Source organism: Pygocentrus nattereri, chromosome 27 (assembly GCF_015220715.1).
Source record: "Pygocentrus nattereri isolate fPygNat1 chromosome 27, fPygNat1.pri, whole genome shotgun sequence".
Lineage (NCBI taxonomy): Eukaryota > Metazoa > Chordata > Actinopteri > Characiformes > Serrasalmidae > Pygocentrus > Pygocentrus nattereri.
The window spans coordinates 10,521,877-10,535,577 of record NC_051237.1 but is presented as its reverse complement, the minus strand read 5'-3'; the positions used below and the strand labels follow the sequence as shown (position 1 = coordinate 10,535,577).

At 42.5% G+C, this 13,701-nt stretch overlaps 1 protein-coding gene across 5 annotated transcripts in view; it reads right to left on the bottom strand.

Moving 5' to 3' along the window:
• Window positions 1-12,454, bottom strand: part of LOC108426524 — a 71,505-nt gene extending 59,051 nt beyond the window's left edge. For all 5 annotated transcript variants that reach the window (XR_005129754.1, XM_037535411.1, XM_037535412.1 and 2 more), the window contains exons 1-16: window positions 12,297-12,454; window positions 11,299-11,409; window positions 9,590-9,658; window positions 8,638-8,662; window positions 6,718-6,735; window positions 6,529-6,594; window positions 6,322-6,458; window positions 6,111-6,221; window positions 5,934-5,991; window positions 5,750-5,797; window positions 5,586-5,654; window positions 5,211-5,350; window positions 4,595-4,723; window positions 913-970; window positions 310-390; window positions 136-222 (exon numbers count right to left, since the gene is read on the bottom strand). Coding sequence is in view for 4 of the 5 variants with exons in the window: in XM_037535411.1 (XP_037391308.1) it covers window positions 136-222; window positions 310-390; window positions 913-970; window positions 4,595-4,723; window positions 5,211-5,350; window positions 5,586-5,654; window positions 5,750-5,797; window positions 5,934-5,991; window positions 6,111-6,221; window positions 6,322-6,458; window positions 6,529-6,594; window positions 6,718-6,735; window positions 8,638-8,662; window positions 9,590-9,658; window positions 11,299-11,409; window positions 12,297-12,302 (1,213 nt within the window). In the remaining variant the exon portion in view is untranslated. The remainder of the gene's footprint in view (window positions 1-135; window positions 223-309; window positions 391-912; window positions 971-4,594; window positions 4,724-5,210; window positions 5,351-5,585; window positions 5,655-5,749; window positions 5,798-5,933; window positions 5,992-6,110; window positions 6,222-6,321; window positions 6,459-6,528; window positions 6,595-6,717; window positions 6,736-8,637; window positions 8,663-9,589; window positions 9,659-11,298; window positions 11,410-12,296) is intronic.
• Window positions 12,455-13,701: the final 1,247 nt, after the last annotated feature.

Sequence of the window (13,701 nt, the reverse complement as noted above, 5' to 3'; positions counted from 1 at the left end):
GCAAAGTAAAATTAAAAATGTAAAGCTTCAATACTTGACGCCACAGAAACCCAAGTCACTGTATAGAGCATCCCTCTCTGTGCTAGTGCAAGGCACTAATAACAATATATGTGAGACAGATCGTATTCACTAAACCTTTGTGCGTTTTCTCTGCTTCCTGTTCTGCTGAGCAGATTGTGGTCACCATGCTTGCAGAGGATACTGGGGTCTCTGGAGTGTATACTGCAGAACAGACATTCAGAAATGAATTACTGTAAGAAAACACAGTGTAGTGAGAGATGTTAAGTGAGAGAAACGTATAGGGCTTACTGATTCGTTCTCCCGGTGTAACGCTGGCTTTGATTTCACTTTGGTTTCTTTCTTGTCTTATCAGTTGCAGCTTGTCCAAAGCTACAAACACCAGATTAAGGTTAAAGTCAAATATCACTCAAAATATTGACACCTAGGGTTAATGACTAATTCCCCTGTTGATAAACAATAAATCATTTTAGTTCATTTTAAATAACGCCTGCCAAAAGATCAAGTTAAAACAGCTTAAAACATTTTGGCAGGAAAACAGTCACTTCTGGAATTCTTAAACTATTGGACTGATTCTTTCTTCAACTTAAAGACTGAACCAGTGATCATTTCAAGTTAATAGGTCTCGCTCTCGCTCTCTCTTAACTAAACATTGAGCTCCACCCTAAAATAAGCAACGTTTTGTTTATTTATGAAGAGCACAACACATAAAATTTAAATGTCATTAATTTGCAGCAGTTTGAAGTGGTCACTAAAACAGCACAATACGTTGCTCTAAAGACGCTCTAAAACAACATTGTTTATCTCATTTAGCCTGATCCTTTGAAACCACCCCCCCGCCTCTTGCGTTGCAAGATTTACTATGTGGAGTATGGAGGAGGAGGATGATCTCACCATTCATGTAACTGGAGGAGTCAATGTCTTTAAAGCCAGACAGATCCAGATGCACACTCTGATAAAGAAAGCCAGGGAAGTGGTTTGTGGTTAGCTCAGCAGCAATGTTAAGTTGACCGTGTCAAATATTTCAGCTAAAGCCAGTGCAAGTGCAAGTTGTTCAATGAAGACAGTGTTAGGCTTTATATCGTCATCGTCATCGTCGTTGCCCGCTTAGTCCAAACAGGGTCGCGGTAGCAGTTGGGAGAGCAGGGAATCCCAGACCCTGTCCCCGGCAACTTCCTCCAGCTCATTCCTGGGGACCCCAAGCCGCTCCCAGGCCAACTTGGAGACATAATCCCTCCAGCGGGTCCTAGGGCGGCCCCGGGGTCTTGTCCCGGTAGGCCGTGCCTGGAACACCCCCAGTGGGAGGCGTCCAGGGGGCATCCGGATCAGATGCCCGAACCACCTCAACTGGCTCCTCTCAATGCGGAGGAGTAGCGGCTCTACTCTGAGCTCCTTCCGGATGACCGAGCTTCTCACTCTATCGCAGAGCGTGTAGCCCGCCACCCGACGAAGAAAGCTCATTTCCGCCGCTTGTATTCGCAATCTCGTTCTTTCGGTCATTACCCACAGCTCATGACCATAGGTGAGGGTTGGGATGTAGATCAACCGGTAAACAGAGAGCTTCGCCTTTTGGCTCAACTCCCTCTTCACCAATACAGTCTGGTACAGTGACCGCATTACTGCTGCCGCCTATCCCAGCCTACGGCCGATCTCACGATCCCTCTTCCCGTCACTCGTGAACAAGACCCCAAGACACTTAAACTCCTCCACCTGGGGCAGGTCCTTTCCCCTTACCTGGAGTGGGCATGCCATCCTTTTCCGGGCCAAGACCATGGACTCAGACTTGGAGGTGCTGATCCGCATACCAACCGCTTCACACTCAGCTGCAAACCGCTCCAGCGAGCGTTGGAGGCATCCATGTGATTCCGCCAAAAGAACAACATCATCTGCAAATAGCAGAGACGCCACCCTCCGGCCTCCACACAATGCCCTCCTGACCCCGGCTACGCCCGGACACTCTGTCCATGAATATCACGAACAAGAATGGAGACAGAGCACAACCCTGGCGAAGTCCAACGCTAACCCTGAAAGAGTCTGACTTAATGGCGAGTATACGGACACAGCTCTCACTCCGGGAGTACAGAGATTGGATAGCCCGGAGTAGTAGCCCCGGCACCCCATACTCCCAGAGAACCTCCCACAAGATATCTCGAGGAACACGGTCATAAGCCTACAAAACACATGTAGACTGGGTTGGCAAACTCCCATGCCCCCTCAACAATCTGTGAGAGGGTGAAAAGCTGATCCATTGTTCCACGGCCAGGACGGAATCCACATTGTTCCTCCTCAATCTGAGGTTCAACTATCGGTCGGAGTCTCCTTTCCAGCACCTTCGCAAAGACTTTCCCAGGGAGGCTGAGCAGTGTGATACCCCGATAATTGGCACACACCCTCCGGTCCCCCTTTTTAAAAATAGGGACCACCACCCCAGTCTGCCAGTCCAAGGGTACTGTTCCCGAGGTCCATGCAATATTGCAAAGGCGTGTTAGCCATGACAGCCCCACAATATCCAGAGCCTTAAGCATTTCTGGACAGATCTCATCCACCCCCGGTGCCTTACCACTGAGGAGCTTACCAACTACCTCAGTGATCTCCACCAGGGAAATGGAACTTGACACCCCAGAAGCCTCTGGCCCTGACTCCCGTGAGGGAGGCACGTCTCCCGGATTAAGAAGTTCCTCAAAGTGCTCCTTCCACCGACCGACTATCCTCATTTGAAGTCAGAGTTTCTCCACCCTTGCCGAATACAGCTTGGGCGCAGCCACCACGACCCCTCCTGAGTCGCCGGACAGTTGTCCAGAACCTCTTTGAGGCCGAACGAAAGTCTTTTTCCAAGGCCTCACCAAACTCCTCCCATGCCCTGGATTTTGCTTCTGCCACAGTTGCAGCTGCCACCTTTTTTGCCTGTCGGTACCTATCTGCTGAATCGGGAGTCCTTCGGGCCAACCAGTCCCTAAAGGCCTCTTTCTTCAGCTTGACGGCCTCCCTCACCACCGGTGTCCACCAGGAGGTTCTTGGGTTACCGCCCCGACAGGCACCCACAAGCTTTTGGCCACAGCTACGCCTGGCAGCTTCCACAATGGAGGTTTTGAACAGGGTCCCTTCAGACTCCATGTCCCCTACCTCCTCCGGGACGTGAGAAAAGCTCTCCCGGAGGTGGGAGTTGAAATCATTCCGAACAGGGGCCTCTGAAAGTCGTTCCCAGCACACCCTCACTATTCGCTTGGGCCTACCGGGTCCGACCATCAGTCTTCCCTGCCATCTGATCCAACTCACCACCAGATGGTGATCAGTTGGCAGCTCAGCACCTCTCTTCACCCTAGTGCCCAGAACATATGGTCCCAAGTCAGATGAAACGACAACAAAGTCGATCATTGACCTTTGACCCAAGGAGCTCTGGTACCATGTACACTTATGAACATCCTTGTGTTCGAACTTGGTGTTCGTTATGGACAATCCATGCCTGGCACAGAAGTCCAATAACAACTCACCATTCGGGTTTAGATCGGGCAGGCCGTTCTTCCCAATCACGCCTCTCCAGGTCTCCCAGTCATTGCTAACGTGAGCATTGAAGTCTCCCAGTAGGACTATGGAGTCCTCCATAGTCCAGGAAGGCTGAATACTCTGACCTTTTGTTTGGTGCATACGCACAGACAGTCAAAGTTTTCCTCTCTGCAATTTTAATTTGCATTGAGGCAACCCTCTCGTCCACCGGGACAAACTCCAACTGCCTGGTCACCAGCCGGGGACTTGTGAGTATCCCCACACCCGCCCGGCGCCTCTCACCCTGTGCAACCCCTGAGTAGGAGAGAGACCAACCCCTATCCAGGAGTTTGGTTCCAGAGCCGATACTGTGGGTGGAGATGAGCCCAACTATATCTAGTTGGTACCTCTCAACCTCCTGCACAAGTTCTGGCTCCTTCCCCCCCAGTGAGGTTACGTTCCATGTACCAAGAGCTAGTTTCTGCTGCAGGGGCCTAGGCCAACTAGGGCCTCCCCGCCATCTCCCACTGCCAATATGGCACTGCACCGCTCCCCCATGCTGGACCTTGTGGGTGGTGGGCCCACACGGCCTCCCCACGTTGCCTCTTCGGGCTGAGCCTGGCTGGATTACGTGGGCTGCCCGGCCACCAGGCGCTCGCCGTGAAACTCTATCCCCAGGCCTGGCTCCAGGGGTAGGTCCCGGTGACCCTTTCCCGGGCAGGGTACACGATTTTTTATGTACCATATTCATGGAGAATAAACTTTGGATCGTGTTAGTCTGGGTCTTCACTCCAGACCTGTTCGCCCTGGGAGACCCTACCAGGAGCATATTGCTCCCGACGACTTAGCTCTGAAGATCCCTAGAGCACACAAGCCCTTCCGCCACGACAAGGCCCCGATCCAGGAAGGCTTTATATCTAGGACTGGCTAAATATTTTAGCAGTTACGCAGTTAAACCATAAACCTATTAACTTACTAAACCAGCATTTATGTTTTCAGCTACGCATTTCATATTCCATGAATAAACTTAGAAATTTTCAATTTCTAAACATACTGGGGACAATTTCTATTAACAAGAAGGAATCTGTATTACCTGTACTTCCCCTGGTGGGCATTTTTTCTGTGCCTGATTGGCCAGGTAAAAGATCTTCTCGTGGAAATTGTAGGAGTAGTGAGTGTAACTACTCTTGGGACATTCTAGGGTTGCAGGGTGAGCCTCCTGCTAAAATACGCAAGCACCCAGAGAAAAGAAAATACAAATTACTATGAACTGCCATCCTCTCTGAACATGTAATGCCTTTGCTTCAAGAAATCACTTTTCAAATACACAAGACCACCATTCAGGAACTGGAAGGACAATCTATATCGATGGGTGCTTGCATCTACTCCGATCTGTCTCTGATTAGCCTATTTACATTAACTTCTTGAAGGTGACTTAAATTTCTTCCATTTCTACCCCTGCTCTTTGCGTTGGTTTTAAAAGAAGTTTACATGGGTGGATTTTGGAATAATATTTCGAAACACTTAATTTGAATATATAAAAAAAGCACTTTTGTAAGACTCAAGGTAAATAGTGTAAATTTAATCTCTGGCAGGCACTAGGACCATGTTTGTGAAGTTGAACTCACTTTTCAGAACTTCCTATTATCAATAAGGTTCTATGATTTCTAACGCATACAAATGCAACACATGCACCCATAAATACATACCAAGTACCAGTAAACATGATCAAAGCTGATGCAATGGGAGATGCCGTCAATGGCTTGAAGTTTCTTCTTGCAGAGAATGCAGAGATACCCACAGTGATGCTCACTGTCTGGACAAGAGTACTCAACCAGAAAGTTCATGCCTGGGAAAGAAACAGCCAGTACAATCAGGTAATGCGCCTTCTAACTCCTTGTCAACTTTGTTCACTAAATCAAAAACCTTAAAAAATATAAGCGTGTCAGCCATATCAAGACATTCTCCGTTTCCATTTCAATACAGATACAGATTTCCTCACACACTCTGAATTACATATGCTCCTGCAGGATAAGGCATACAAAAAGCAGCCACTTTGGCCGATTACTATGCGTGTCTCTCACCAAGTAAAGGGTTGGTTCGGGCAGGGTCAGTGATATAGGCCTGAAGTGTTTTCCTCTGAGGTCTGTTAGCTGGATAGTAAAAGGCGTTTAGCACAGGAAATAAATTAAAGGCACGTTCACTCAGACAGTAGTAGTCCAAAAAAACAGAGGAAATGTGAACTAACCGCTCACACGTTCTGTCAGTTTTTTTGTTTTGGAGAACATCATCATAACTAGAGAAAAATGGAGAAACAAAATTATACATATTATTGCTATGTTCACATCAGTCAGAACTGAGCAGTGAGGCTTAAAATGTGAACACAGCCTATGGTTTCATATAAAAGTACACAATCACCATTATCAGATTACCTTGGTGATATGCCAGCTTTTTACCTCTCTTCAGCATCATCTTGGGCAGCTCTAAAAACTAGACACATGCACGCACACACACACACACACACACACACACACACACACTACTGTGTCCTCCCAAATACAGAACAATAGATGCCGTTCCTCTGGCTATTTAGCATAAAGTTGTTTTACCCGCAAGGTGCCAGACCCATTTGTGCTGTTTTCTTTCAGAGCACTGGACTGCAGATACAAAAAAGAATCCTTGAACCAGGCAAACCGCAGCAACTCTGGATTACTGTGGGCCTGAACCAAAAAAGTAAAAATAAAGTCAACCATGTACATGACATTTCTCCAACAAAATAATATGATCTTGGTATTTCACACCATGATGGCAATAACTCACCAAGAACTTAAAGTAATGCTCTGTAGAACTCAGATGTTTGTTAATATCCTGACTGCTCAGACGCTCCTCACAAATGTGACACAGGTAGAAAGCACCATATTTCTCTGGAGTAATACAAACTGTTACCATGTCCAGACCTACACATGGGTACACATGCACATTAGTGAATGGCAGATAAACAGAAGATAAACAAACAAGCACACTTACCAATGAGCGGGTGTCTTTGCTTTGGGGTCCTCAAGTAGTCCATAACAACAAACATGGGAAAGAAAGCTGTAGGATGAATAAATTTACAATACGTGAACAGACACCAATAGCAACAGAGGTAACGGACACCAAAACTAAAAACACATTACATATACTTATATATAATATGTAAATAAGAGGATGTCTTACTTTGTCCTCGATGTACAGCTATATTGGGACAGAGAGAACAGAGCTAGAATAAGTTATACTTTTACATCAATTAAATGATCCTTTTTGGATTCAATGACATCTGATCGAGATTTCTTTCTGAAAGTTGTAGATACAAAATTAACAACCCATCAAACTCAAGATTAATGATCCTTTGGCTTTAAATCAGCAGTTCAACCACTGCTGGTTGCAAGAATTTGGACTACAAAGTTGCTTTCCTGGAGTGTCAAGATTTGAACGATCAGTTGTTTGATCCATAAAGCAATAAGCTAAATTCAAGCTGGCAGCAGTAGATTGGAGCTCAGGGCAGTGGCAGAGACTGAGGCCTCACTCTAGGCGAAAAAGTGACAAATGACAGCCTTGTTCTCACTTTTGTTCAACAGCTTATGCTGCTACAGATTACAGTGTACAGTACTTACAGAAATCTTAGTGTTATTACAGAACTATTTAAAAAGTTACATAAACATTACAAAAGACGCTGTGGGTTTAAGTTATGCTGTTTAAGATTCAGTTTCATTTCTCAGTAATGCCACTTTTTAAAATTTACTTCTCTTACCATCGTTTGAGAGCTTAAACTAATCACTTTGAAGCGTTCTTTAAACTGAACATACTCAGACATGCATGAAAAATAACATGCACTGTTCTTTTAGCACAACTAACCAATTACCTCCTTGGTTTAGCATGGTCTAGCATAATTATTACAGTCAGTGCCATTTGGTCACAGACTGGGACACAAACTCCAGACAATCGGCCCCCAGGCTAGACTTAAAGAAGAGGCAAAAAAATTCAGTTGACAAATACCAAGTAGCGGTGAAGTTTTGTTGTCAGGGTGATTAAGATGAACTCTTTGTAAACTTTTATAACACTTCTGTATTACATGTGGCATGAAACAAACAACTAAAAAGAACAAAAACAAAAAGCCTTATCAATTCATCATAAGAACAATGCTCTAGCATCATATCGTAAATAAATAATAATTTAAAATAAGTATTTTGTTATACATGTTGTTGGGTACATGATGTACTTTTGAACACAAGAACCTAAAAAGCTGTGAGTGCCCAGAGTTAATTATGTTTGCAGACAGCCTGTCACAGCTCCTCCTATGGTGGACATGTCTGGCTGCAAGCAGACATGAGCATGAGATATGAATAAAACTGTAAGACTGTCTAGATTGAACATAAGAGGAGCTGAAGTTCTGGAAAATAGCCAAAATAAGATGCAGCCTTTTTTTTTTTTTTTAAAGACAAAGCTGGACATGGTATTAAAAAAAAATAAATAAATCAGCAAATCGGCACCAATTGGCAGCCAATAAAAGTACAATATTCCAGAACTAACTAACCCTCATGTACTTCGAGAACATACTCACATTAATGCTGTTTGTCTAACAGCATTAATCTTCAATAAACAACTATTTTTCTGCTGTCCCTTGAAGCTCTTGAATTTTGTATTTTTAATTGTTATATAAGCTGTTTATTGACAAATGCAACAATGTACATACATTTTAAAAGTCAGATTATAAAGGCAATACAGCTAATCACAGCAAATCAATGGGTGCATATTTGACCAAGGAAATTTAATGGATGAAGTAAACACTGAAATACACGGTTCTTTCACAATCATGTGCTGTGTTTGTTCAAAAATTGTGTTTGATCCTCTGTACAGGTGAAAATTAGATGGGTAATATTTCAGTGACATAGCTCTAATTAAGTTGGCTTTTTGGTGTTGGTCATAGTCATTTTACCAATGACTCTTAAACACAATGCTGGATGGCTGCCACTTCCTGTCCCCCCAAACACACCCCACCCTCATCTCGAGACACACACACACACACACACCCCGCCCCCATCTCGACACACACACACACACACACACACACACACACACACACACACACGAACATACCTCTCTGAAAAAGCACAGCCACTTCCTGTTGACAAAAATAAAAGGAATGGTTAAATTTAAAGACTTGGTTCTTCATTTCAATTCCACTTCAATCCCAGGTCACTACTTAATATACAAATTAAATTCAGCAAAAACATGTGTAATCTGCATCACAGATTACTACCCCATGGGTGCTTGTCATTTAGCATTTGTTTTCAACAGTTTGGTATCATCATTTTGGGTGTTGTCAATTTATACTCCTGGTATCTCTAGCAAATTTTCCACTTTTAGTTACTTTACTTCTTGCACTATTGTTTTACTGTGATGTTCCATGTGCTGTTTTTACAATGTGACTTGAAGTACAGAACACTTTCATACTTATGGTGCTGTTCATTTCAATATCGATGCTTTGAAGGTGATGACGGAATCTTCGTTGACACCATCTTGCTTGTGTATAAAAAGGTTTATCACAAGGAGTTCAGCACCGAATCAATCACCATGGATTGCCTGAGAGTCCGCCAATATGACTTCTCTCCCTACCAGCTTTGACCACACACTTATATAAATTAAATGCTTTTGTAAACCTAAGGAAATTATCTCATCTGTTTGGAACAGAGAGAGAGGAAGAGAGGTCCATCTCCTGTGGGACCCTGACCTCTGGACCAGTGGCCCCAACTTGTACATTCCAAACAATAGTTGGGATACTATATGGAACTTCAGATACTACATACATAACTTAAACAAAGTCAGCTTTATACAAGTTGTTTTGGTGACCTTTAAAACAGGAGCCCTATTGACTTGTTTTGTAAAACTGATCTTATCTGTTCAGCTGAGAGAGAGAAATCATTAGGACCCTCTTTAATTTTAAACATTTTAGGTTCACAACATCAAATCATATAAAGCTTCAGACACCACAGTGCATTTTTCAGTGCTTGTTGTGCAATTGAAATATTCTGATATACAACCGGAATACCTGTTTATGGCTGTAACTCCGGACATGCACTTTGAAATCCTTGATTGTCTCATACTGCCTATCACAGTTCTGTAGAAGACAGACAAAGTGACATTTTAACACCAAAAATACTGCAATTTTGTTGCCTTTAACATTCAAGTGAGCACCCAACTTACCCCCCCCCAAAAAAAATCCACAATTACAATATTTAAAAATGTGTAATGTTTTAGTGCCCAATTTTTTGTCTGCCAATTGGTAATTAATTGGTCATCTACTTTTCAAATAACATGCTATTCAACCACTGCAGTGATTGTGCACTCAAAGTTTTTACAGTAGATCTCTTTGCCAGTTTTGTGCAAAGCCACGGGTTTACATTAGGTATGCATAAAATAATAAACATACACTGACTGAATTTGTTAAGTGATACATTTTTAATCCCATGTCGTCGCCAACACTTGTTCAACTAATAAGCCTAGGTATTATTCACGGTTGATAAAAATAAGACGAGTTTAACAGTTTGTTGAAGGAAAATAAAAGAATCAAACAAACTAAAAAGATGCAAGAAGACTCATCAGATTTCAGAAGAGCAGGTCCTTTATTCTTCTTGAGCATGGAGAATGCTTCCCAAAAGGCCTTCGGACAACACTCACACAGATACAGGGTTTGTACACACAATTTATACCCTCAGTAAGGAGGTGGGGTGACACCACACCATCTTTTTTTCTTATCTCCTAATCTCATTACATCACCATTATGTCCAAATTGACGCCCATACGTCTAACTTATGGAATCATTACGTCCCATTATGGAACCATGTGGAAACCATTATCTCCAAATCCGATCTGTATCATTTTTTTAAAAAGGACATTGTACCAGGCACATTCTAGCACACCCTAGCACGATTGCTGGTGTTTTACCATCTTGGCCATTCGGCCTTGAAAAGTTCATAAGTTCACTCTCCTCCTAAAAAGCGTTTTTCTTCCCTCTTATGCCCTACTAAGGAAACTTGTTTTAAGGCACTTGTTCCAATATGCTAGGCCATATTGTACTTTATTTATGTTTTATCGTGCATAATACAAGATATTTTAATTTTGGGAATCTTTAATTTACATCACCCACAAATGGCAAAATTCCACCTCCGCATTTAACCCATCCGTGAAGTGAAACACCACATACACACTAGTGGACACACACACTAGGGGGCAGTGAGCACACTTGCCCGGAGTGGTGGGCAGCCCTATCCACAGCACCCGAGGAGCAATTGGGGGTTAGGCGTCTTGCTCAAGAACACCTCAGTCACATGCTGTCGGCTCTGGGGATTGAACCGGCAACCTTCTGATCACAGGGTCAGTTCCCTAACCTCAAGCCCATGACTGTGATTGTTGTGCGAGATCACATTTGTGACTTATTTGGCTTCTCTTTATGCTTTGCGATCAATTCCAAGTATTTCTAAAACGACCTTGCTGTTTAAATGACTGACTTTCTTTATGCATAACTTATTTATAAGTCCTAGAGTATTCTTCATTAAAATTAAACAGCTGCAAACAGTTTATTTACAGCATTAGCCATAATCTGGCTAATGATGCTGACCAGTGTTTGCTGGGGTAAACAATACCAAGACTAAGTTTGCTCATATTTGACTGGGAAGATTTTTATAAGCACCGTAGGGAAACAACAACATGCAATCAGTGTCCTTCTACATGTGGTTTCTAACGGCAGGAAGAACTGACCTGGCAGGTCAGTTGGCAAGGTTTCATTATATTTTCTGTCTTCATCTGATCTTCTTGTGAAATCTGTGGTTCACGCCTGAGTGCGAGCTCCCATTTCACAATTTGTTTTGTCTGTGTTCAAAAGCAGAGACGAAGAGAGAGCACAGTGTGAGCTTCAACAACTGGATGAAAGATGGAAGATTATCAGCACACAAACATTGCAAATACCACAGTCATCACTTTCAAAGTCTATTGTCAGTGATTGTTACCCCCAAACACTTCACTACTTAACTACACAGTTAAGATGTTAATGAACATTATAATGACTCATAGCAAGGAAATTTTTTCCCACCTGCCTTCCTCTACATTACTCTTTTAGAGGCACCGCAGAAAAAAAACTCTGTTCATACTGTATTCTTAAGATCTTTATGGCTCTTGCTGAACATTGATGGACTGCAGGCCATGCTGTAACTACATGACTACAGAAGCAGAAAAAAAAACAACAAAACTGGCCAGTGGATCAGGATCGCTGCAGATGGACGTTACCGATGCACGGTTTACCCTTATAGCAAAAAGTTATTACAGGATACTACACAAGTACTTTAACGATCGGACAGTACTTAAGCAATATACTGAAGTGGAAATACTATAGATTACTGTGAACAGTACTTACAGAAATCTTATAGTATTATTACAGATCTATTTAAATGGAACATATATATGACAAAAGATGCTGTGGGTTTAAGTTATGTTGTGACTCAGAGAGCTGTGACGTTAATTTTTGGCTGCTCGTCATTCTTGCCACGAATTACGATGCCCAACAAAGTGGACATTCTCAAACCGAACAGAAAGACACCTTGGAGTTAACAGTAAACTCAAGTGTTGAACATATTTAAACACAGATGGTCAGTTATTGCTTTTCAACGAACTAGATGCAAAACAAGAGCAGCAATTCCCCATCGTCAGCTAAGATAAGATAGCTGGAAAAAAATGTTACGGTAATGGCAAACGTGACTCACCGACATGCACGCCTCACCGGAACCCCATTAACCTCACCCTGTGTTTTCTTGTCGAAAAAAGACAATGCAAATAGTTTATACAGAGAGACACTTCTGTTTAACCCATAAACGCAAATCCCCAAACAGCACAGCGTGCTGCAGCTCCCTCGAACTCTTTTAAAGGCGAGACTGCTGCTGCGTCACGTGCTGCCCGCGCACAGCTGCGCGCCCGCCCACCACAAATATCTAACAGTCCCGCTCTGCAGCTCCGTTTCCTGGTAGGTGTCCGGGCACAATCGAGAGTATTTCGAAAATAACACAATGTGGACTGTTTTACGGGCAGAGCTGAGAAGTTGAAGGACATACTGGGAAAATAGCTAAATTTTATATGCATTTGTACACGTGAAATTTGCCGGACAAATATCTTCACATATGACTTTTGTCCACACAGATCTTTGTAATTATATATTACTGAATTTACTCCTGCAGCAAAACAAGAGATTTTATAAATCTATTGCTGTGTTAACGCTGTTCAGTTTTATTTAATTTACTTCTTTTTAATTTACTTCAGTTTTATTTTTATTTACTTCTTTGTTTTTCTTTCTTCTTCTTTTTTGTCTTTTTTCCTTACTGATGTGGCTGTGGTATCTGAAGGTCCAAAGGTCACAAAAAAAAACCAACCTCTGTGTATATAGGTGGGTGGTTGTAGCTGTTATTCAGAGGAAGCTCATATTGGCTGTGAACCCTCTCTCAGACAATCCATGATGCCCGATTTGATGCTGGTGTCAGCTGTCATCTTCACATGATCGCTGTTTTATAAACAACATGGCATAAAGAAATTTAGTTTGATATGCTAATGTTTAATGCATCCTACTATTATTATGTTACTGAATAAACGTTTATTTGCAATAAAGAACAGAAATAACATACAGGGGCTGTGCATGGGTTTCCTCCTACTCGGATGCTGTTGGCATTGATCGTGAGATACGTTTAAAAGTCCAATTTATATGATACATTTTGCTCCATGCATTTGTCAGATTAAATGCTGCTTGAATTCTCTTTGCAATTTTATAGTTAACTGCATAACTCATTCAAAACATGAAAGCTTTCTCCAACAAAGTGATGTAAATTAAAGATTCCCAAAAATAAAATATCTTGTATTATGCAGAATAAAACATAAATAAAGTACAATATGGCCTAGCATATTGGAGCAAGTGCCCTAAAACAAGCGTAAGAGGAAAGGAAAAAAAAAAGGAGAGTGAACTTATGAACTTCTCAAGGCCAAATGGCCAAGATGGAAAAATACCAGCAATCATGGTAGGGTGTGCTAGAATGTGCCTGGTACAATGACCTTTTTTAAAAAATGATACAGACAGATACTTGGAGATTATGGTTTCCACATGATTCCATATGATAGACGTATGGA